Source organism: Xiphophorus couchianus, chromosome 19, assembly GCF_001444195.1.
Source record: "Xiphophorus couchianus chromosome 19, X_couchianus-1.0, whole genome shotgun sequence".
NCBI classification, from domain to species: Eukaryota; Metazoa; Chordata; class Actinopteri; order Cyprinodontiformes; family Poeciliidae; genus Xiphophorus; species Xiphophorus couchianus.
The window spans coordinates 16,998,207-17,023,065 of NC_040246.1; the positions used below are offsets into that span (position 1 = coordinate 16,998,207).

The 24,859-nt window shown below is 37.0% G+C and overlaps 1 protein-coding gene across 1 annotated transcript; it reads left to right on the forward strand.

Moving 5' to 3' along the window:
• Positions 1–8,300: 8,300 nt before the first annotated feature.
• Positions 8,301–16,032, forward strand: osr1 (odd-skipped related transcription factor 1). Its single transcript, XM_028001139.1, has 3 exons — positions 8,301–8,643; positions 14,003–14,710; positions 15,354–16,032. Exons 2-3 carry the CDS (start codon positions 14,031–14,033, stop codon positions 15,484–15,486), a joined length of 813 nt encoding a protein of 270 aa, XP_027856940.1. The 5' UTR covers positions 8,301–8,643; positions 14,003–14,030; the 3' UTR covers positions 15,487–16,032.
• Positions 16,033–24,859: the final 8,827 nt, after the last annotated feature.

Genomic DNA, 24,859 nt, shown 5'->3' on the forward strand with positions numbered 1-24,859 from the left:
TCACTATGAGGACATGAATTCATTATGAGCTGAGAGGTCTAGAATTACTCTGGCTCTCCCAGATAAACCTTGAGACATGATCTCTCCACTGATTGTTGAACCTACATCTTGCAGACATCTGAGGTCAACGTTTCTGGTTCTCTGACCCTACTCAACAGGTTACTTGTCAGACACAGGAGCAATGAATCTACACTGATCCTAGCATGAATGACCCAACTTCCTTGTCCTATTCCAAAATATAACACCAACATTTTTTCTGATGAAACTCTTATATTTTCAATCTTATTCTTTTGATGACTTTCTACGGTTTTTAATCATGGAGACTTGAATCAACAGGTACCTTCACAATCCTAAACATGCCAGAGCTCACGTTTCACATTCTAAATGTTGGAATGGTTACATTTTTGTAGGCACAGCTCTAATTAACTCCCCAGTCTTCATATCTTCACTCACTGATTAATAAAAAGAGGATAATTAGACTTGTTTTATTCCCAACTCCCAACTTAAGGTAATTTCCTGTTTTCTGACTTTGAAATGTTGAGTTGTCATTCTGGTTTCTTTACACGAAAGCGCCTTCTCTGCAGCAGGTGTGGCTTCAACTGCAACTGAACGACTATTAGCAAAGATGGGCATAATTCCAAACATCCACCAGTGTCATTGTGAGGCTGAAGCACTGGTCAACATCAGCAAGATTGGGGCATGCATTGCATTATTTCTTCTGCCCGACTCTTGTATCCAGCTTAGACTTACACAGGCAAGGAAACATATTTACTTGTAACTATAGCACAAAAACTGGTCTTGCTTTGATGAGGACCATCATAATCATAAGCCTCTGCAGGATATTCAAACAAGCTCCAGAAATGGTAAAGCTCTTCCACCATATTTTTACCACACGAAACCCAACCTACCTCAGCGCTTTCAATTCAGTAATTGTTAAAGCTACGTTTCTTCAAATCTGACAGGGCTGAAGGATTCATTCTAGACTAACAGCAACATGGGACCAACCCTGCCACTTTAGGTTTGTACTGCCTCAGGTAACAGCAGCTTGTTTGGTCTCTTCTCACCTACATCACGTTGGCAGTACTCCAACCACCATGCTACTGCCAACAAACATCTCTGGTAAAACCTGGTTGGTCTAACATGTTTTTCCTCACGCTGTCAAAGTTAATGTGATGTTTGCATTTTGTCATCTTGAATGGTTACGGCAAATATGTTTTTGCTTGTAATTTAATCTTGAATTTGTTAAATGCTTCTGATCCATTGGGAAAGAAGGCATTGTTTCAGTCCGTGTTCTTTTCAGGAGATTTTTCTATACTTCGGAGATGCAAAAACACAGATTTTGTCAAAATCACTTCATACTTCAATGCAAATCTACTCTAAAAGACTGAATCCAATAATTGGCAACTCTTTTTATTTATCAACTAAAATATTATAGCTCTGTAATTTTGCTTAGACTATCCTAATTGTGAATAGCACCAAGTTCATATTTAATGCTTTACAAGCTACTGACAATAATTTATGACAAAGTCTAATCAGGTATTTCCTGGTTACCTAATCCTTTGAACTGGGACTACTAATCCCCAAAATGGAGCTAGTTCCCTCTATTTAGGACCATGTTTGATCTGTTGGCATGAGAACCACATCTCCTACAGGTCGGTCTGATTGCTCTCAATCTGCTTCATGAATCAATCTAAATTTCTGAACACACTGAGGGAAAGAGATGTTTTGGATTTACTGTGTGCATCCATGGGAACATCAGTGTTCCGAGAATCTGTTTCATGCAGTGATTAAAAGGAAGCAAGGAGAAGAAATGTTCACTGTGTTATTCAAGTATCTACAGCTGCTTCTTGCAATCTGCAGTAGCTTCTCCATGTGGAACCTATTACTGCTGGAAGTATGACTATGATCCACAGGTAGGACATATCCTCCATCAAAGCCAAGTCTTCTCTTTGGAATATTATCCTCAGAGCATCCATGTCTGGCACAGAAAGGCATCAGTAACCTCCTGCATCAGATCAAGGACAATAGCTGAAGATGGAAGAGCAGCTTCTGGCCGCCATGATCCTTGCTTTCATCTTTTGGTAACAAGACACGGTAGTTCATGGATTTTTGATTTATACTCCCTGCACCAGCCAGCACTGATCATTTATTATTTTTCCTGTATACAACAAATTCAAACCGCCTGGCTTACATTGTTTCAGTCATTCTTCTGCTGCCAAAATATCTCTGGGGGTGTCGGGTGCTGGAGTCTCCATCTACTTTTCAAACATATCTAATACTTGACTGGTAGGTTGCTTTTAGTGTGGCAGTGTTATTAACTTAAAGAAATTATGATCTTTATCGTTTGTACATTTATCATTAAACTAATGCAACGTTTGCACAAACGTTTGTGCACTTTTCTTAAAGTTTGTATTAAGCCTGGTCTGCAGACTCAGTCTGGCAGTCATCCAGAAAACTTGATCTACTGGTCCACATTGTCGCAATATTGAACTAAATTATTTAATGTTTTCAAATATGTAAGCCATTACCTATCAAAGACAATCTCTTTATGAATTACAGGGAAAAGCACATAGTTAGGTCCAAAATCTCCCTTTTTACCTCTTATTGAAACAAATAGAAATCTGTATGTATGTCATTTCAAACCTGCTGTTCATATCAGCCAGAAACAGATGGGATATCAGTTTTGGTACAGGTTGTTCAAATCCTGGGTGGTTCCTTGCTTTAGATTTGGAAATAGAGAAGAAACACGCATGAGGAAAGTATGCTACACTGTACAATCATGTAGACATGATGTTGAAGAAAGAAAGCAAAATCTTGTGTTGCAAAAGAAGAAGAAAATGAAGAGCACCTTACAATTCAAACAAACAAAGAATAAAATTTAATGCAACCAAACCTCAACTGTTTGCTCAATCCGTTCTTTGTCAATTGAGCAAGACCTTCTTGGAAGGAGATTTCACAAAGGATTGATCAAAAAATCAGAAGTGAACATTGTTGGGGATGTTGGGGCGAGGCAATAAAAAATGGATTCTATGTTTTTTGAAAAGCATTTTGAATGAGATGGATTTAAATTTTTCCACAGTCGTGAAAATCTCACAACTGAGTTTTTCACATGACTATTTTTTTGAAAACATGTAATTCTTTGTTTTAGAAACTAACAATTGAAAGTTACAGGTAATTGTGAATTATTTTAAAGCTTCCTGGCCTTTAAATTGACAAAAAAGTGTCCTTTTATGATCACAGGAATGACACCTGAAAGGAATGAGAGGTTATTTTAAAATCTGGTGATGCTATTGTTAAGTGACCTGGAGGAAAGGACAGGTCTTGTTGGTGAAAGTTTTTATCTGAGGGTTTTGATTCATGGAGGTGTTTCAACTCTTATCCAAGAAACTCCTTAAAGGGGCAGTATTATGTAAAATTAGCTTTTTGAGCTTTACATTATAATGTTATTCCCTCATCAAAAACATATATGGAGTGGAGAAACTCTCCCATTCAGCTCTTAAAGAGTAGCGAGCAGCAATTAGCAAACATCTGGTGGAGCTGTGCATCTGCTGAGCTCATTATACAAACTACTTCTCAGTGCTACATTGGTAAAAATGTTGCTAAGGGGACAGATGTTGTGATTACTGTGTAAAAAAGACCAAGCATTTCTTAAAGAGACAGTAATTTGAAGGCTTGAAATTAGGAAGTCATGTTTGGTAAATGCAGCATGTTTTTAACAACTGGAAGTAACATAGTTAGTTGATTGTGCTATCAGTTGACAGCGTGTGGTTGGAAAACCTATAATGCTGTGCCTTTAAGTTCAAAACTGGAGAAGCCTTTGAGGATTCTTCAGTTAAATTGATTTATACTTAATCATTTAGGATTGTCAAATTGATGATGACTGAGAATCTAGTCCTGCGTAACATCTGGAACTGCCACCAGATAGCATTATTGTGGTTAGAGACAATGACTGGAGCATCAGTCAGTAAGAACGGTGTGAAGGTCATCAGACACATGCTTTGTGCTCATTAAACATCATTACCAATACCTGATGGAGCTTCTTATGAGTCAAACTCTGTGTTTGCATGAGGCCTGGTTGGTTGGATTGTGCAATCTTTTCAGAACCAGTGGTTTTGAGGGCTTCCCACACACATCGTAAAGGTTGCAGTTGCCATAGTCACCAATAGAGCATTGTGATGTGGTGGAACGGGAGATTCACATAACAGATGTCCAGCCAAGAAAGTTCCAGCAATTAGGTCAAAATCTCAGAGGGATGTTTCTGACACCTTGTCAAAGAGCAAATAATTACTCATTACAATGTCCCGTTTATAAATATGAGATCCCACCTTTACCTTCACAAATCAACACTTTGGTCATCAAACCTACTTCAGGTAACAATGTACATTTGACTTGGAATTGCTTGTGATCTGTTTATTTTACCATTTACTTTCCCATTTCTCAGGTTTCTTGGGATGCTGTGAGCCAGCTCACCTCTTGCCACACTGAAAAATACACCAGAATCACTTTCATAAAGCTCCCCCATCAAAAACACTCCCAGCAAACAAATGATGGTCTTGGCAGCTACTTGCACATTATATTGCAGCGCTCCAGCGCACATATAGAACTCTTCAAATTAAACCTCCACATTGTGATCCTGAGAACAGTGTAAAATAGTTCTAAAGCAATAAAAACCTGCTCTCCAGCAGCAGCGGTTACTGCAGGAATGCTGAAATCATAGAGGAATAAACCCTGAGCCCGCGGTAGTGTGCTGTCTTAAAGTACGTGTTGAACACACACACTTGCATGCACAAAAGAGCACCTGCACGCAGACCTAATTTTGTCTAAATCAAAAGCAGCTCCAATACCAAATAGTTGCAGCGTGAGTCAACAGTGTTTTGGTTTCTACGAACAACCACCCTCTGTGGTTTCATGTGATCGTAAAATTGCACGTTCTCATAGTGCACTGGCCTGGACTCAAACACTAGAACTGAAGCAAGTCAGGTAAGCTGTGGCACCAAGAGGAGCAGAACATGCATCAGAGGGAGACCATCTCTGGTAGTTTGTTCAGCTGTCACTCTGTCTTTCAGTTTGAGTTCAGATAAGATAAAAGTGATGGGCACAAGCTTGTAGCTGAGCTTCCTTCATCTAACACTGAACAACTGCTTCTTAAGAGGCTGTTTGTTGAGCAATAATATGAAGTTACACCAGCTGTTTTATCTCATTGCTGTGAAACAATCAGAAGCTTCAGATTCATCAGAATGCTTCCATTCAGCTATCATGAACACTGTGTTTATTGGACTAAAATAATTTTTTAAAATCTCTCAGAAAAAAAGAAAGTTCAACAGAAATGAGTATTATATGAACATCAAGAAACCTCCATCCCTAAACAGACTCAGTAGCATGGACAGGTGAGGATGAGAGAAACTAGATTATGCACTGGGAAAACTAAAATCCAATGAGTCTGCTGAGGGACAATTATCAGACGGTAATGTGTGTAGACAGGACATAATTGAATGAGAAATAGTGAATGCATTAAAATGTGGAGTTTGGAGGTAAACATGGATAGACTGGATGATTTTATTCAGAGTTGATTTCATAATGTAGCAAAAAGCGGCAGACTGGACAGAATCAATAAAAGTTTTAACGGGTATAACAGAATTTTACTTAATGGAAATCACATTTCAGTTCAACCAGGTTAATAGTAGACTAAAGCTGGTGTAGTAAAACTCCTCCACCAGGTGGCATGATCTTCACTCAATTATCTCACCTGCCTTTGTTAAACGTTCCAATATTATGACTTCCATCATATTTTAAAGCTTTATTTTCTAATTCGGACATTCCATTACACCTGATCATCTTATCCAAGATTTCAAGAAGGTCTTGTGTTTCATTTTGCAGCAACATTTAAAACAGTTTATATCTCAGCATCGTTTCAGCTCTGCTTTGTGCAAACATTTCAGAACTTTCATCTGTTCTAAATAAAATATATAGGTGCCTCATGTTTCCTTCCAAGAATTTGCTGCCTGGGTTACATGGTTTCTACATAGTAACTAAGTGAAACCATCAGAGTGAAAAAGAGTTTTTCTTAGCGTCACATCAGCGCTGTGCTGGAGGTGTTCCAAACAGAACCTTAAAAAGTGGATCAAAACTGGATAATCAACTGGAGAGTCATTTTACTATTGGGTAAAGCCATTATCCCAAAAGCTCTTTGTCAAATGTTATAAGACATAAAATGTTAGAATGCAGAATTTTTAAAAGTGTGATTTTCCTCTGAAATTGGGCTGGATTTTGTCTTTTTAGCAGAAATGATTTTGAATTACACTAAAACTACTTATTACCTACTTTAAGCTATAAAATGAATTTAAAAATGTTTTCATTAATTACATTTTTAATCTGAACTTTATTTTGAGCTCAATATAAGTTTCCAAAACGATCAGAAAAATGTCTAGCTGCATGGCAATTTATGATAGTCATAGTAGTAGTAGTAGTATTAATAGTTTATTTTTGTAATTAAATTCCATAAGATAAAGTGTCATTACACACAGAAGGATATGTTTCAGATGCTAACTTTTGATAATTTTGTTGATTTGGCTCCCATCTAATGAAAGTCAGACATTAAGTTTTTAATTTTATGCAGAAATATTACGCTGTGGTTTGCAAAATCATGGGGAAGACTGATGTCATGACTGTTGTCCAGCAGTCATCGAAATCCACTGCAAAAAATAAAAAATAAGTCACTAAATGTCATTGCTGATGTTTGGTATTCAAAGAGTGCTGTATTTATACTCTTGGTAGAAAGTTGAGTGAAAGGAAAAACTGTGGAAGAAAAATGGTAACTGTGACCTTGAGAGGTTTGTGAAGATGTATCAGAAACACGTGTCACAACTACTGAATTACTTGGGTTTAAGCCATTCCTGAACCAAAGACAATATTAGCAAGCCTTTCTACCTGGGCTAATGAGAAAACAGACTGGAGTGTTGCTAAGTGGTTGAAACTCAGCTTCTCGGAATAAAGTAAATTTTGCATTTTGTTTGGAAATCAAGAGCCAAGAGTTTTGAGAGAGAGCAGGAAGGCACAGACCATGAGGTCCAGTGGGATGTTTTTATAGTAAGTGATTATTATTTGAGCTAATGATGTGACTACGCTATGTTGTATTAATTAAGTGAAGTCGTCTACCAGGATGTTTCATGGTTACCTCTGCTGACAAGTTTTGTTGAAATGTTTTTCATTTTCCATAAGGACATCACACCTGTTGGCTCACCCACACTCTCAAAAACACCAATAACTGTTTGAATGACTGTCATATCACTGTGCCTGATTGAGCAGCAAACTGGTCTGACTGGAACTCCAGAGTGAATCTATTGAGTTTTGTCAAGAAGAAGCTGCGAGACACAGAGTCAATAATGGAGGTAAGTTATAATATTCACATATTAAAACTTAACTCTTGCCTTTAATTGATTGTAAGCTAAACACATCCACATTTAAAGGAATAGACACTTGAAATATATAACTCTGAGTCTGGCAAATCTATATCAGTTTGCCTTTTTCATTTAAATTATTGAAATAAATCAAATTTTCAATTATATTCTAATTTGTTCTGATGAGCCCGCAGAGCTGTTTCGGATTGAGAGCCTTGTTCATTACAATAAATTTGAAAGGTGATGCAATATTGATGAATTATTTTTACTTGATTTTGTTTTGAATTTCTTTGTTTTCAGATGGACTGTTTGTTGACTGTAACAACTATTATTATTAAGTGTGTGTCTGAGTGTTTAAGATCAAATACTGATGAAATTTTGGATTGACTACATCAAGAATGCTGCACTAATAAGCAGTTAAAAATATCGCCTTGCTAAAGATAGCTTAGGGCTAGATTTTTTAAATTATAATATAGACAGTCAAATTCAATAATTTGGCCATCCTTCCTAATGAAGCTTCTTTGAAAGAAATAAAATTAAGTCTTTTTTGATCTGGAGAGTCCTGCTGTAGTAACATGTGAGGCCTACAGGGGTCGATATTCTCAAACATTTTTGTTTGTGGAGAACTGGACACAAGTTATCTACAAGCAAACTTGTGGAGCGCTGCGCTGATGTAAGTAAAGGTGGTTAAAATGACCAGAACATTATACGTGCATGTGTACACGCGTGGTATAAGCTGCAGTGAGACAAACAGAGATATAAAAACTTCTTAAAAAAAACATTTACACTAAGTATTTATCAGTTATCCCAATTTCCATCAGTTAATGCCACTTTGGATGAGTCCAGAAGCGTGTGCGCACCCTGATGGCCAAATGAAGAAACACCCCATCACGCAGGGCCACATCTTCTCATTGTCCAGCTGTGCATGCTCTCCACAGCCGTGCTGCGGTTATGGGCTGGCTGTGTGACGTGCCAGGAGGTGTCGGACTGTGGGCTGAGATAAAGAGGCGGCTGAGAAGAGAAGAGCGCGCAGAACAGTGCGGCAGAGCGCAGAGACGTGAACACCACAGTGCCTGAACATCTGAGCCCAGATCAGACCAGAACAGAACAGATTAAGGCAGCTGGATCATGCTGCTGCCCCAGCCGACACATTAACGCCTCCGTCCCGGTTCAGACTGCTACGCGGCGGGCTTTCGCGTTCAGAGCGTCCGGCGGGAGAAAACCTATAAAACAAAAAACTTTATTGGTAAGTTTTTTATTTATTTTAAATCTTAGTAATGTTAAATAACTGTTTTTGGTCACAAGTTTTATTAGAAACATTTTTTTAGCATAGTTATTTCCATATTGACTTGAAGCGCAACAGGTGTTTCTCCTTCTTGTCGCTGCATGGCTTTTACTGATGCTCAAAGTTGTTTCTTTTTCATTTTTAAAGCGGTTTATTTCTTTATTTGTATATGAAATATGTTAATTTCACTTGCGATGTAATTTATTTTCAACACATTTTAATAGCAACTGTCGCTTTAACGTATATGTTTGCAAAAACTGGATACACTGAGCTGTTTTGAATTGATGAAATTTTTGTTTAATGAGCTCCAAACGCAAAAAAAGATGCTGCTTCTCTGAATAAACATTTCTGTAGATACTTTCTGACACCTTCACACCATCTGGCCTCATCAACAGATTAATCACACTGCTCCACCAAACCACACATGGGATCTAATTAAGTTTAGATGCATACTAAAGCAGTCTTTGCGGAGAGAAATCTGACGGCTCAGACGATCAAACTGTGATTTATCTCAAGTAAATATGCTCCTAACTTAACTCAGAATCAGCCACTACTTTGGTAGAAGTTACGCTTCCTGCACTCAGTTTGCTCTCCCTTAGAAGATTCTTTTAAAAATATTTTTTTAACAATGAAACTCTGCATTTGTAATAACAAATGTGGCGTTTTGTAATATTAAGTTGTTCCGATTAAAGTCTCAGTAACAATATCCCAGATTAGTGCATTGTAATAAAACTCAAATCAAAATTCCACGTCAAACATTCAGAATATATACAGAAATTTGCTATTAAAATGTTCAGAACTAAGTAATTCACTCTGTTTTTGCTTCCTTTCTATTCTCTTATATTGATTTCATTGTCAAATTTGCAACTATTCTACTTGAAGAATACTTGAAGTTCATCAGCTTTTTTCACTTGGAGCAAATCAGATCTTTACCAAGTAAAGATCTGTACCTTCTGTGTACCTGTTTTGTATTTCCAAAGTACAGTAAGTAGATCTTAACCCACAATTTCAGAAATCCTGGTTTTAACATTTCACTGAATCTAAAGTTCATGAGAGAGGTCTGGGTTTACAGTTTCCTGCTGACAGGTGTTTATTCTTCAGAGTGCAGTAAAGAAATTGTGCTCTTGCCGAGTGCATGAGGACGCCGCGTTCTCCAAACAAGCAGCCATTCATCATCTGTGATATAACGTCCACAACTTTTATAAATCATTGCCGCAGCTTCATAGGCATTAGAACTCCTCAGCAAAGTTAATGCATTGTTTCGGGAGAAAAAGAAAAAGACACTTTCACAGACTTTCTGGGCTCAAATCCGAGTCTACTTTTTTCATCTAGCTGAGAGAACAAACTCCAACAGGCCTTGAAGTGGAACTCTCATTTAATTTGGGACGTTATCCTCATGTAGGGTGCTTTGAAAATGTTTCATGCTTGTACATAAAACTTTATAATTCCCACATAAACTGAAAGGAATAAAGAGAACGAGACATTAGACAAAACTGCTCATTCTTAGCTGTAAATTTATGTACCTTTAAATTTGATTTGGGTTTAATTAAAAATTTAAAGAAACAGGCACATGATTTCTTTTTACCGCTTTTGTTTCCACTTTTTTGTTTTCCTAAATGTGTTAAAATGTAAATTATTGCAGCAGAGTGATAACAAATCCATCAGCAGGAGGAGTGCTGCGTATCTTCTCCTCTTGGTGTGTTGAGGTGAAGTTGAGAAGCAGCGTCCCGCTGTAAAGCTCTCTGAGGTGCTGAATCTCACATCGAACAGAAGGGGGCCATTCGACACCTTGGGGCCCCTGCAGACACAGAAGGGTTAACAGGAGCAGGGAACTTATCTCCTCTAATGACCTCCAGCATAAAAGTCAATTACTTCTGCATGGTGATCAGAAAGGAGGAACCGGCAGGGGGCTGTTTGAGCTCCTCTTCTCCTCATTAGCAACCTTTGCTGCAGTTACAGGAGGGGCCTCCTTCAGTTCAGCGTTTTCAACCTAACATTTGCGACTTCTGGCTAATTCTTGAAGATTCTCATTTTTTTGTTTCCACTTTTTAAAAAAAAAATCACATACACATTTTTAAATGACTTAAATTAGATGCCCCCAGATTTCAAATATAAAAAATATATTTCTTTAATAATAAAACTCATGATAGTTCTAACCCAATAAGGTTGAGTTAATTGTTTCATGCACTTTTTATTTTGACATATTCTGAGGAGTAGCCTTAAAAAATTCCCATACATTATTTTATTTTACTTTTTTAGAAATTCAGCTTTTCATCTTTATAAATACTGAAGGAACCATATTTGTTTTTTAAACACCAGGACTTCGCCTGTCAGCTCGATACGGTCAGCAACTTTGAGGGTTTAAAATCACATAGGACAGTGTAAGAGAAGTGTGTTTTTGTCTTGTTGAGTTATTGATTAGATTGTCTTCCTTTATCAGACACCTGCTCTGTAAAATGAGCTTTAGTTTCTGTATCAGTAAAATTGGAGCAAGAAAAAAAGGAACAAACTGTATGAAACTGTTTAAGAAAATATGCCATTATTAGGAGAAAATATGCTTAACATAAAATATATCTAGTTAATCTTTTTTTTCAAACATTTTATTTCAATAATATTTTGAAATCTGAATTAGATTCCTAATTAATCTGTTCTGGAGCATCAGAATTTATAATGTTATTTGAATAATAATATAAATATATATCCAACATTCTGATAAAAGTGTGATAATTTCCTCTCTAAGGCATATTAGATAAAATATCTAACTTATGTTCTCTAAAAACACACATGTGATGCAAATTAATAGCTTTGCTTCTTTGTGTATGTGATGAAAATTCCCTGCACTCAGTTGTTCCCCCGTGACCAATACAGGAAACAATGGAAATCAATGTTATTTTCTTAATTATTTACCTGCACACTTGCTTATTTAACAACTTATTTATTTACTTTTTTTATTGACTTATTTATGTTTAGTTATTTACTTAATTACATAATGACATTACGTGTTGTTATTTATTTCACTATTTAACTACCTATTTATAACTGTGTAGCTGACCTATTTATTTATTAGGCACTTAATTGATTATTATTTATTTCCTCATTTAATTTACTTTTGACTAATGTATTTTACTGATTTCTTAATTACTTTTTGTGCTATTTTAAGTTTTAGTTGCTTGATTATTAAGCTACAGGCTGATTTATTTATTTTCTTACTGAAATATACTATAGCTTAGATATGTATTTTTTAACTACTAGCTGTTTATTTTACTTACTGGTCTACTAACTGATTTTTATATGTACTAAATTAGTTAAATCATACTTCAGATTTTAAAAAGCTGCTTTTCATTAAAGTTTCACCAAAATAGTGATGTAATAAGATGAAGAAAATAAATAAAGGACCTCAAAGTATAAAGCTACTTTTGTTTTAAAGAAAATGTTTTTACTTTTTAAATAAATAAAATATGTTCTATTTATGATTTTTAAAAAGTTTGCTGTAGCAGGTGGTTCCATAGGAGCTGACAGTGCCAAGTTTAGCTAAGGATGACATAGAGCAAGCCTCTTGTTATATTTACTGTCATTAAGAGGACTTCAGAAAAGAAGTAAATAACACCATTTTACAGACATTTTGTTCATTTTGCTGACAGGCTAGAAGCCAATCAGAAACAACAGATTTAGTAACTTTCAAGAAATGAAGCAAGTATGCTCACAAACATTTATTATATTTCTGTTATTGGAGATACTTTCTCAATCATGACCCTCATGAATTTCACTCTGAATAAAACAGGGAATAAAGGTTAAAGAAAAAACTATACAAACAAATAGCAGTTTACACGCAAGCAATACAGTTTTTTTGTTTTTGTTGCTGTTGTAATTATATAAAGAGTGAAATATTTTATAAGGTGCTGCATCCTTATGGTTTTTCTCTTCTACATTTCTGGATAACTTGAACTTTCACTAACATTAAAACTTGCATCACCTTTGTGTGAGACATTAGAGATAGTAAACATGTATTTGTGAATGCAGAATCACTTTAAAATGACCTTGATCTTCTCAAAACGTGCAAAATGACGTTAGCATTTAAAACTGTAAATTTTACTGCATGAGTTGAGGTATGACCATAAATTCTCAACATTCAGATTGTAAAATTATGAAAAACATTGTGCATTCATCCAGATATCTTTCTTTGAATTTCATTCACATAAAAGTCAACCAGTCCTTTCTTCGGTCAGCACACTTTCACAAACTCAAAACGGCAGCTGCATATCTGTAAGCAGGTTTGATGTGAGCGGCGTTACGCCGAGGTGTGGCTCGTGATCTAAAAACTTGAAGCTGCTGCTGCTTGGCGGCTCATGTCCATCATCATCTGCCTCAGACAAAGCAACATTATTGTCTATTGTTACTCCAGCTTATCAAACCTGATGTAACAGCTCGCAGGTATTTCTGTGGCTGAATGCTGTCATTCTGTCTCTCTGCCCTTAACAGCCCCGGGCATGTTTCTGGGAACAGGAAACACCCACACACAGCTTCGGGAGTATGCACAAACGTTGGCAGTGGTTCTATACTTTCATTTACAGAGACGTTGGTCTCGAAAAAAAAAAAAAGAAGCCTATTCACAGTCAAGGTGATAAATCTTGGTTTAAATATTTATTATTATTATTCACTGTTAAGACCAAAGCTTATCTTCACACAAGGTTTAAAGTTTGAGGAACGTTTTTTTTTGATGCATGATAATCAACCATAAACTTCTCTGGATGCCAAAGTATTCTAGGGTCAAATGTGACATCTTGTGTCCCACTGCTGAAGCATGGACCCAACAGACAAAACAACCTCATAAAAATGAAATAATTTGAGGCACAATGGCCCAATTAAAGTCCTGATGAAAAACTGAATAAAATGCTGCTGTGAGTGATAAAAACTACCACAGGAAATGACTGCAAACATTAAAGAACTGAAGCAACACTGGAAAGAAGAGCAGGTCAAAATTCCTCCTTAACGATGTAACAGAAAGATAAAGTCATACAGAAAACCACTACTTTATTGCTACTGATTGTGTTCCTACAAGCCAAGAATTTTTATTCCCATAAATAATGGATGTTGGACACAGGATAAAATGCAGCTGTGTGGTGTCAGTTATTGTGTCTGTGAGCTTATCAGACAGAGTGTGTCCTTCAGAGATCTACATGCAGCTAAACCAAAGCCTGATAGCTGATCCACTTTCAAAGATCTGTCAGTGAAAATTATGTTTTGTTGGTCTACTGTTTGGACTCGGTTGTAATGAGTAACATGTTTATTTATTTTCATTCTGGTTCTTTGTGTTTGTCAGACTGCCTGAGGGATTTGCAGTAGCAGCCATGGGCAGTAAGACTCTACCAGCTCCCGTCCCTCTTCACCCGTCCCTTCAGCTGGCCAACTGCTCCCTCATCCAGACCTCCTCGGGTCTCCAGATACCAACTGATCATTTTCAGAGCATCTACAGCTTTAGTGCTCTTCACGCCATCCATCTCCACCAGTGGACCCTCGGCTATCAACCTCTGGCCTTCCCCCGCTGCACATTCTCCAAGCTGCCTCCTCAGTTCTCCTCCATGGCCTCCTTCCCCATATTTCCCCACCTTCTGCAGCCAAAGCTGGACACAGCAGGATTGCTGCAAAGCTCCAAGAGCAAACCACGCTTTGACTTTGCCAACCTGGCAGCAGCAGCTACACAGGAGGACCATCTGAAGGTGGAAGACCTGAGCATGACGGGTGCTGCTGCTGCTGCTGCTGCAGCGCAGGTATCATCTCAACACCAGACCTCGGCCAGCCTGGGATGCCTGCTGGATGTGACCAAACTGTCCTCACCTGAGCGCAAGTCCAGCCGAGGCAGACTGCCCTCTAAGACCAAGAAGGAATTCGTCTGCAAGTTTTGTGGCCGACATTTTACGAAATCCTACAACCTCTTGATCCACGAGAGGACGCATACAGACGAAAGGCCATACACCTGCGATATCTGCCACAAGGCCTTCAGAAGACAAGATCACCTCAGGGACCACAGGTTAGAAAAATGCTTTATCAATGCAACACCTTGTTCTCATTCCAACGGCACTGCGGCTTTTACAAAAATGTGATTTAGCCAAGTAAGCCAGTCAAATCCAGTTTTATTTTTTCTCACTCTTGTTGAAAGAGTGATGACTTTGAAGTATGGGGTTAAAAATAAGCCATTAAATCATCCTCGCGTTTGACAGCAGAGATACAAAAACAAGACACTTCCTGCAACGATTAGAAGATTTATAGCATTAGTTGAACTTGTACACGGAAAACTACAGGTACAAAACATTCAAAGTGTTGTCCATGAAAAACCTAAATTAACCTCAACTCTACCAAAGGCATTTCTATTCAAAATGCAGTCCTAACAGTTTCTTTGTCTGTTTTTTTCAATCTAAATTAAACACTTTCTAAATATGGCTGCTGGCCATGTGAAGAGAAATATTTGATGACACATCTACAACGGCATCTGTGAATGTAGGTCACCTGTGGTAGCAGCCATGAATTAACTGCTGCTTGTGTAGATGCTACATCATATACATGTATATCCTTGACTTTATGGTGAAATGTAAAAAAGAAGAAAAACGAAAAACTGACTTTGTTTTGAAGCCTTCCTGTAGCATAATACTGTGCCTTGTTGTTTCCCCCTGCAGATACATCCATTCCAAAGAAAAGCCCTTCAAATGTCAAGAGTGCGGAAAAGGATTCTGTCAGTCCAGGACATTGGCTGTCCACAAAACATTACACATGCAAGTCAAGGAACTGAAGCCAGCCAAGATGAAGTGATTCACTGCAGCAGCAGGGAAAGGGACCGGGAACACTGGAAAAACAACACGACCAAAGACAACCGCCAAAGATATTTTCTTTTTTTCTCATCTCAGCCGTTGGAGGCGCAGCTTTCAGTGTGAACATTCCTCAAGGAAGAAATGTTCCAGCAGCGGATTCGCCGTAGAAATAATGCAGAAATAAGCCTTAAAGACTGTGCGTTGGGTTATCAGTGCCTGATTTGGCAGCGAACTCAGTGGATGTGTGGAATGTGAAATGGACCTCAAAATAAAAATTAAAAAAAACTTCTGAGGCTGCTCAGCACAAATATTTTGTTCCAAAGCTTATAATCTAAAGATGGACTCTGCATGTATGCAAGATATGTTTCTAGAAGCCATATTAGCAACACACAAATATCACATTCCAATGTTATTTTTGTACAGATGCATTATATCAAATTGTATTTTTGCACTTTAACCTGATTATTAATTATTGACATATATCACTGGATTTCCTAAACTTATTTTTTAAATGAATAATCATTTCTAAATAAAGTATTTTACTGTATCAGGTTGGCTGTGTTCATTTTATGTTGTCATCATTTAAATGATCTTAGATAGCCACTCATGACTTCATGTAAAGGTCCAGTATTAATGCTCACAATAACATGTTTTATTTGATTATGTTAAACCTTTAACGAGATGTTAGCATCTTCCTTTAGACTGTCACATAGGAGAGAGATGCATCTTCTAGAGCCTCAGCAACCCCACCTTGGAAATCAAAGCGCAAAAGTGATGATTTGTATAATAACCATTTTTTATCATAATCACTTCTTATATAATGTGTTGGTAAAAATAAAAATAATAAAAAATAACAACAAAACTACATTTATGTAGCTTCTCCAAGGCATCAAAGTCACAAAAAGGCCCTAAATTAGTTTTATTTTCAAAATTCAGTTTTATTATTTCCCACATTACATTTTTTTAATTCTAATCATGTTAATGAAGCTGAAAATAGCTTCATTAACATTATATATATATATATATATATATATATATATATACTGTATATATATATATATATACATATATACACTGTATATATATTTAGAGAGAGTTATAGTTACTGAAACATAATTACACACGTCAATAGCCAAAGAACTCTACTTTTACTGTAGAGTTCTTTGGCAGTTCTACTGTGTGCTGCATTTCAGAAATACATTGAGGAGTTTTGCAACTGCTTCCGTGTCAGTATTTTTAGAACAAAAAAGCATTCTCACATATTTCCCATTTTAAAATAAAAATCTTCCTTGTAAAACTGCTTCAGTTAAACTCAACACCAAAATATATCTCATAATGACACATGAAACCTGCAAACAGTGAAACGCTATTCACTCCATTAAAGCACGATTGTCACCTTTTTTATGTTTAGCTCACCTCTTCACCCATCCCTATTCCACGTCCATTTGCAATTTTGACTCCTTCATTGTAAGTGTTTATCACATGTAACTTTCCACAAAAAATCAGTTTTGTGCTGACAAAACGTATAGAAAAGTTATCTTACAGTTTAATAAAACAAATCTAAGATTTCGATTTGTGTTTTTTTTTACTCTTACTTTTGTTTTTTTGTTTTTTAGCTCTGTTTAAAGTAAATTTTTTGCTTTGGAGAAAAAAGAAAAATGGTATTTCAGCCTGTATTTTCCCCATAGCTGACCATTTTTTCTGCCTGTGTTAAGAGCAGAACAGAGCTGATGCCTACCTTACCAAGGAGCGACAGATACCATGAGGGACTGAGGGGTTTCCAAAATACTACAGTAACTACTTTGTGTTCGTCTTTTCACTGATATAAGTGAATTCTGTTAAATTCTACATTCTATTGTAGAATCAATTCACGCTGAAGTGAAGTGCTCTAACCTGGGGGAACAGGGAACAGTTCAAACCAGTAGAAGTTTTATGAAAGTCACATTATCTGACAAAAAAACCCTCATGAAAAATTGATGCCTGTAATGTTATTTTAACATTATTTGCAAATACAATAATCACAGAGAAAAATATATACACTGCTCAAAAAAATAAAGGGAACACTTAAACAGGTGTTTAACATTTAAAGTGTTCCCTTTATTTTTTTGAGCAGTATATAAAAAAGAATTTGCAGAATGTGCCTGGCACATAAACAAAAAATTACTTGAAGGTGCACAAAATTCAGGTTACTCCAAAAAGAAACACTGTAAAGTCCAAACATCCAGAAAATATTGACACCACTCATGCAGTGTACCATTTGAACCTCCTTCCTTTGAATTTAATACATTTTCCATGCTAAAAAGTCAGCATATAAACCTGCTAGCAAAATATGGTTCTGCATTAACCTAGAACTCCCTACCCAGAAACATGAGTCTGACTGTAAAATGTAAATGATACAACAATGCAACAATATGCAAAACATTGCAATCCTGTATTCAAATAAATGTTGCAGAATATGCTCTAAAAGATTTTGACAAGAGGAAAAATTGAAATACGATAATTATTTTATTTGACTTACTTATTTTTGCAGAGTGCTTGATCTTGTGTTTTGTTTCAGAAAAGGTGCTGGAAGCCCAGGAAGCATCTCTACTGCTGATATGTCTAATTCTATCATGTTCATGTTAATGCTCTAAAAGTTCTCAGTCTTCATGCTACTGTTATGATTGTCTCTTTGCAGAAGAACCAAATATAAGATGAAAACAAATGATTTATTTCAATGCAGTAACAATTAAAAGCACCTAAAGAAATATTAGAAGCAACATTCACTAACAAACAGTTCAATAGACCGATTAAAGTCAAAATTCAAATCTGATTTGGTCTCATGCAAGTGACAAATGGAAATAAAAATCCTAGGCTGTATAAATAATTTTCAAATGTGGGATGCATGCACATGATCGCAGCAGTCTGACATTCATAGCCTGGTTTGTCTGCATTTTTGACCTTTATTGTGATACATTTTCCTCTTCAAGAAGTCCCACCATACACAGAAAAGGAATCCCCAGGACTTCTTTGTTAAGCTGTTTGCTTCCACTATTAAAAGAACATAATATCTTCTTTCCTCAAATTCAGCCCCAAAACAGGAGGGATACAACACTTTTTCTCTTCTGATTTCCAGCTTCAGATCTTTTTTCTCCCGTTTCCAATTCTCAAACAATATTTTTTTTCCAGCTTTTTCTAAAGTTGGGAAACTATTGCAAACCTTTTTTTTCCTGACAACACTGAACAGAAGTTCAGAAGTTCAGCCATCTCTCTGTTAACTTTCACCAGGAAAATTAACTTGAAGGATCTTTTGGTAGCTTGACTTGGGAAACAAAAAGTGACCTGAACAAGATAAACTTGAAGTTAACTCTTCAAGGGCAAAGGTTAAGGAGAGGCCATATCCCTCAGCCTTGGAAGGTGTGATCAGACAGATGACCCAACCAGATCTGCACATCATCTACCATCTTTGACCTTGTTTCACTCAGCATTCATAGTAATTGAATGTAATGTGTGTCTTTGTGCGCTTAACGTGTTTAGTGCGTCATGCAGGAAGAAAGCTGCTGGTTGAGGGGAAGGAGAAGAGCTGAACGGATGGCCGACCCACACACCGTTTCTCTTGTAGTCAGGAACTCATCAGTCTGTCATCGAGTCCCTGAGTAGCCAGAGACACAAACACAAGTGGACAGCTGAAGCCAGCAGAGGGTTGTGGACGTGACTTCTTGGTGGTTGTTGATTTGGGTACTACTGAAGGGACTTCTTCTTTGTCCACTTGTGCTACTGCTGCCAAAGCTGATGACTGGGAACAAAGAGCACTGTTGAGAGAAACACGTTGCCTTTTGATAGTCTTGTCTTTGTAAATGTAGTGATTATCCACATTGTCGAGCAGCCTATTTAAGAGGCTCTGAAAAGCAATACTAAAACGCTTTAAATTTAAGCCATTAGCCCTGTTACAGTGGAAAATTGTTTTTTATTTGTGTCTAGAAATCATAAATCCGTTCAAACTGCCCTTTTCAACAGCATGGCAATATATGCTGTTGAGCTCAAACATAAGTTTTATCAGTCTGAAGGGAAGCAACCTAAATATAGGTTTGGAAACTTTCAAAGGTGACATAGGGTCTTAGTTAGTCCAAAAATAGGAGGAGGACTGTTGCAAAATAAGTTCACATTCAATTGTGTCAAATCTCACCCTGTTTGTTTCATTTTTTCCCTCTATAATTTTCTTTCAAACTCTCAGTTTGGTGGCAATTGATCTTACACCCCTATGTTTAGGTTTAAAACCAGTTAGATCCATTTTAGGTCACAAGTTCATCATTGGGATGACAAACATGGAAAACAACCATGCATCAGACCATCACACCTTTCAATCAATCAGCCCAGAGTAAATAACCCACGAATATCCAACGATTTACTGTTGGAGTAAACCTACATACTTGGAGAAAATAGTTGGAGATGATAGGCAAACTCCACATTGGAAGGTCAAGATTTGAACTTGGTATCCATTGTGCATGATTTGTTTTGTTTATTTTTGTTGTAACAGTCGCAGAAACCACATTTAGACAGGAAGTTTAGTTTACATGCAGAGAACATTAGTAAGTAGGAAGACATTTTCAAAATATTTGCTACACTACAGAAGTACAGGAAGGAAATTATTTCATCCATGACCCATCATAGGTGTACAGGTGGGCACTGACAGGACAACTGTTAGACATGATGAGAGAAACAAATCAAATATCTATTTTTTTTAAATATTGTAATTTTTCTTCATGAATTCTAATTTTTAATCTTTTTAAGAGTTCTGATCACTGGAATTATTCTGCTGTTCTTCATCGGATCGTCTGTGCAACCAGTTAGCTCACCAAATTTTGGCAAAGTACTTGTAACACAGTTTATTACTTTAATTTCTGACTTATGTGTCAAGCTTGGCCATATGGTTGCATTTAAAACTTTGATTTACAGGAATGTATAAAATTTTTACTTTTAGACCATATTTTGTTTAGGTACAGATGATGCAGATTTTGGTTAGATTTAACTTGAAGATTGCTCAGTGGCTAAAGGAATTTAAAAACAACCATGAAAATGCAGGTGTGTTTTGAAAAAAACAATAAATAGACCTTAAAAAAATCTCATCTAAATTCAGTACAAAGTTATAGGCTTTGGGAGCTGATATGTCTGGTGCGTCTATACTAGGCATCAGGGAGCATAAGTTGTGAAGAATCAAAGTAAATCAAAATAGTGAGTGAAGGTCAGTAAATACAGATGATGCCAGATAGCTGCAGAAGAATGATTTGCCAGGACTAAATGGAGTTTCTAAAAACATTCTGGCTGTACTGTTTGTTTCTCTTTGGCTTGCTTTGGTCCTTATTTCATAATATATCTAAATCATGCAGTTGTTACAGCTTGTTTTTTTTTTTTTTGCATAGCACATAAAAATAATTGAAAGCTGTCAGACTTTACGTTTACTGCCTGTGTTGTATGACAATAGAGGGAACGGCTTTCCCGCTGGCCTTGAATTTACCTCTGTGTCCTCTGGGCTTGGGGGAAATGTCATTCACTGCTACTGTCCTCACCAGGGGATTTAGGAAGGGCTGGAAGCCTCCGCAGTGCTCTGAAGGTGGTGCTGTACACAGTAGATGTCACTCTGGTTCACTGACACTTTTATGGCTTCCACCCGGCAGTTGAGTTGGAGGGTGGCAGGATGAACGCACCGTGAACTGACAGATATAGAGCTGAACTGAACTGGCCTCCCTGGCTACCTCCAGTAAGGGAGGAAAGAGGAAAGAAGCCCCCCTTTGCTCCCCATCTCCATTACAGTTGTTTTACAGCAGCATCAGAGCAGACCAGGAAGGTGAAAGCAGGTCTTGATGAAAATCATTTCCACATGGCCACTGGCCTCCTCACCCACGGTTATACAGGGATAATGGCACAGGGCGGGTAGTGACTCTCGCCACTGCTGGGGTCTCATAATGACACAACAACCTGCAGCTGCATTGCATTAAAGCAAGGCGGTGGCTGCTGAGATCTTTACAAGCTAAAAAGTCAACTGTTATCCTGAGATCAGTGGATAATATTTGGCTTTTGATAATTCATCCACAAAAAAAGATATAAACACAACAGTTTCAAAAATAAGTCTTTCAACCATCTGCAATGGTCTACTTATATTTTTCTGAAATTCTGAAGTCAGCTTGCATCTCAAAGATTGTACACAACATTCTTTAAAAGACCAAATTGATGTCAAATGGTCAATTATCATCACTTTATGAACATATGGATTATCAACGTGCCAAATATTCCAATCTGTATGCTTTCCAACTCTAAAATTGGACAAATTGTCAAATAAATCCTAAAAAAATTGGGTAAATTCTACAGCAGAATTATTTTATGTTATTTAGCTTGTTATAAATCATCTCAGACCTTTTAAAACAGCCTATTGTTTGAGGATTTTCATGCTCTGTTGTAGTTTTCCCTACATTGTGGAGATTTTTAATTTCATAATACTGTATAAAGGATGACATACTCACACCAAGCCTTCCATGGGACAAGTATCTGGCAGGTTTTATTTTGACATGCATACACATTCAGGCAATGAGTGTTTTTGAATGAGATTTGATTAAATTGGCCATGTTGAATAAGTAACAGATTCCACATTATTGCGCCAAGATGGAAAACAGCAATAGGATTTGGACTGTCTCTCTTCATTTAACAAAGACTCTCAAAACATTCTGTCAGGAACAAGGAGCAACAGAAAAATCAAGCAGTGAGCGAGGGCAGTTCTTACATATAGAAGCTTGATTACTGACAAGGAACAGGTAGCTGATTGGTAATTGGGTGCAGGTGTGAGAGAGGACCAGATAAGCAGGCTGAGGGACAGAGATGGCACAATTGATCAAGGAGGAGTAAACAAACATGCAAAACATAATTCTAATTGGACAAAGAATGGTTAAATGCAGGAAGTGAACAGATTTAACCTAAACAACAAAAGAAAAGACTGATCTAAAGAACAAACACAAACTATGGCACATATAAAGGAAGTAAAAACACAAACACAGAAAAAACAAAACAACCCAAACACCACAAGGATATGACAAATATTGTTTAGAACATGAATTCAGGTGAAGTGCAGTGCCTGTATTTGGGTTAGAAAGTTGTGTTTAGGGGCATATCTGTAAAGTGAACACTGGTTTAATTGATGTGCTGATGATCAATGATTCTATTTGCTAATCCAAGCTGGTTCTGCTTCAAATGAGTTAAAAAGACAACCCCAAAGATATTTAATCTTGGATGGAGATAATTTTCTTCACCGTATGGAAAAATAAAGGCAGAATGATGGGTTGACCTGGAAGACTGATAAGTAGGTGTGTACGCCGCAGTGCAGGACAAAAAGGACGTTGTCCAGTAAATAGAGCGTCCCCAACCTTTCCAGGAAACAGCAGCTACGCAGAGAAATGACAAAACAAAACAGCAACCTAGGACTGCGACATGTGCTGCATTAATGCTATCATCATAGAAGTGGAAATGGGCTTTCCTCCCATGGAACCCATCACTGATCCTGGCTGTGGAACTTGTTGCTGACAACAAGCTGGATGCTCCTTTTCCTCTTTAATCCATTTCATCCAACTAAAATATGTAACACTGGTTCATTCCCAGAACGCTCCCATCTAACTCAGATGCCTCATAGCCATAAGCAGTGAATGCCACCAAAAGACATGGTAGACCTTTTGCATTTTTTTCAGGCAGGACATTATTGTTGCATTTTATTTATTGACATTCATTTCTAAACTGAAACTGTGAACCTAAACTGTTTTGTCGTTTCAGTGTTTAAGCTTAAAAAGGGCCTGTAAATCATTTCTTAGATGAGTTGATTGCAAACTCTACTAAATACTCAGGCATAAACTGTTCAATGTAACTGAGTAAATATTTTTCAAAGTCAAGCAACTAAGTTAAATACTGTAGTCAAAGGTAATGGATCTTTAATGTAGGCGCTGGGTATGGGAATACTGTACAAAGGATGCAGATAGGAACATTTTGAAGGAATGTTTGAAATTAGTGTTTGCATTAAAATACAGCCTGCATTTACCTTTTAACCTCTGAAATACCAGTGAGGCATTTAGGCATCCCAGAGGTAACATTACTGCTTTCTGCAGTGGGTCACTCCATAAAATGAGCAGTAATAAAGATCAAAAGCAAACTCTTTGCATGAAATAGTTTTGTCAGAATCCTAAATGCATTATTCTCTGCACCGTATCATATACTGTATATTTAGGTCATAAAACAAAGTTAAAGCCATGTTTTGTTAAAGTAGATTTGAGGTCCCAAAGCTTCAGATTTTTTCACTATTAACTCTTCAAAAAACTGAAATTTCTCCAAACTGGGAAAAATCCACATCTTGAACTACGAGTTAATAGGCAACTTATTTATACCTGAAATAATGCAAACAATCGGAGATCCCTTTTCGAACAATTAATGAGAACAATCTCTTTGAAAATTGTGTGAAATTCAAAAACCTTGTTATAATGAGTGCATTCGGTATTTTATCTAGATGTGAAGTTAAAGAAGTGCAACAAAACTTTAAGTGCTCTTAAAGTTTTGTTGTGTTGTTTCATTGTGCTCCCTGCATTTTAACTAGATTTTTGCTTACATTAAATTAATATTTTCTCCTAGCTCAGCAAAGGGTTTTCAACGAGGTAGAGGTGCTTTTAGGTGCCTGAGTTATTGCTGTGCAGTGAAAACAAAAAGACCTGGAATGGGTTTGACATCCTTTAGTTTGTCACCCTTGCTCCTCCTGGGCCCTTTGGGTGTTTCATTTTTGTTCATTAAAACGTTTTACACCAAGTGGAAGAGTTTTAATGTGCAAATTGTGTGATATTTGCCACAGTATGTGGGTAAGAAGTAACTATGGCTGGTACATAGATTTGGTGGTATTTAAATTATATGACTTGGTGAATGTAGAGGAAAAGATGAGAGCCTACTCCTTTGAATCTGAGAAAATGGTTCCCAGTTGAAACAAGGACTATACTTCCTCTTGGTCAGAGCGGATCTCTGATTAGGTTGGATGAGTTTAAATATATTGGTATTCAATTAATCAATGGTGGTGGGTTATAAAGTGAACAGTGGGTTATACAGACTGACCAGGGCAGGACAGGATCCAATATGGGCAGCTAAGGAATACTTCTGGCTGAAGGGACCTCTGGATTGTTTTGTGACAGTAATATTTGAGGCATAGACATTCTCTATCAATGCAAACCCGTTGAACGTCTTAGAAAGACTGGATGACCCATCTGGCACCATGAGTTGCACCTGTGGAGAGGTGGAGACTTGGATGTTTTGTCCTCTTTTACAAATTAAAGTTTTTGTCCAAGTCCTACAATATCCATTGTAAAATGAATCAAAAAAGAAAA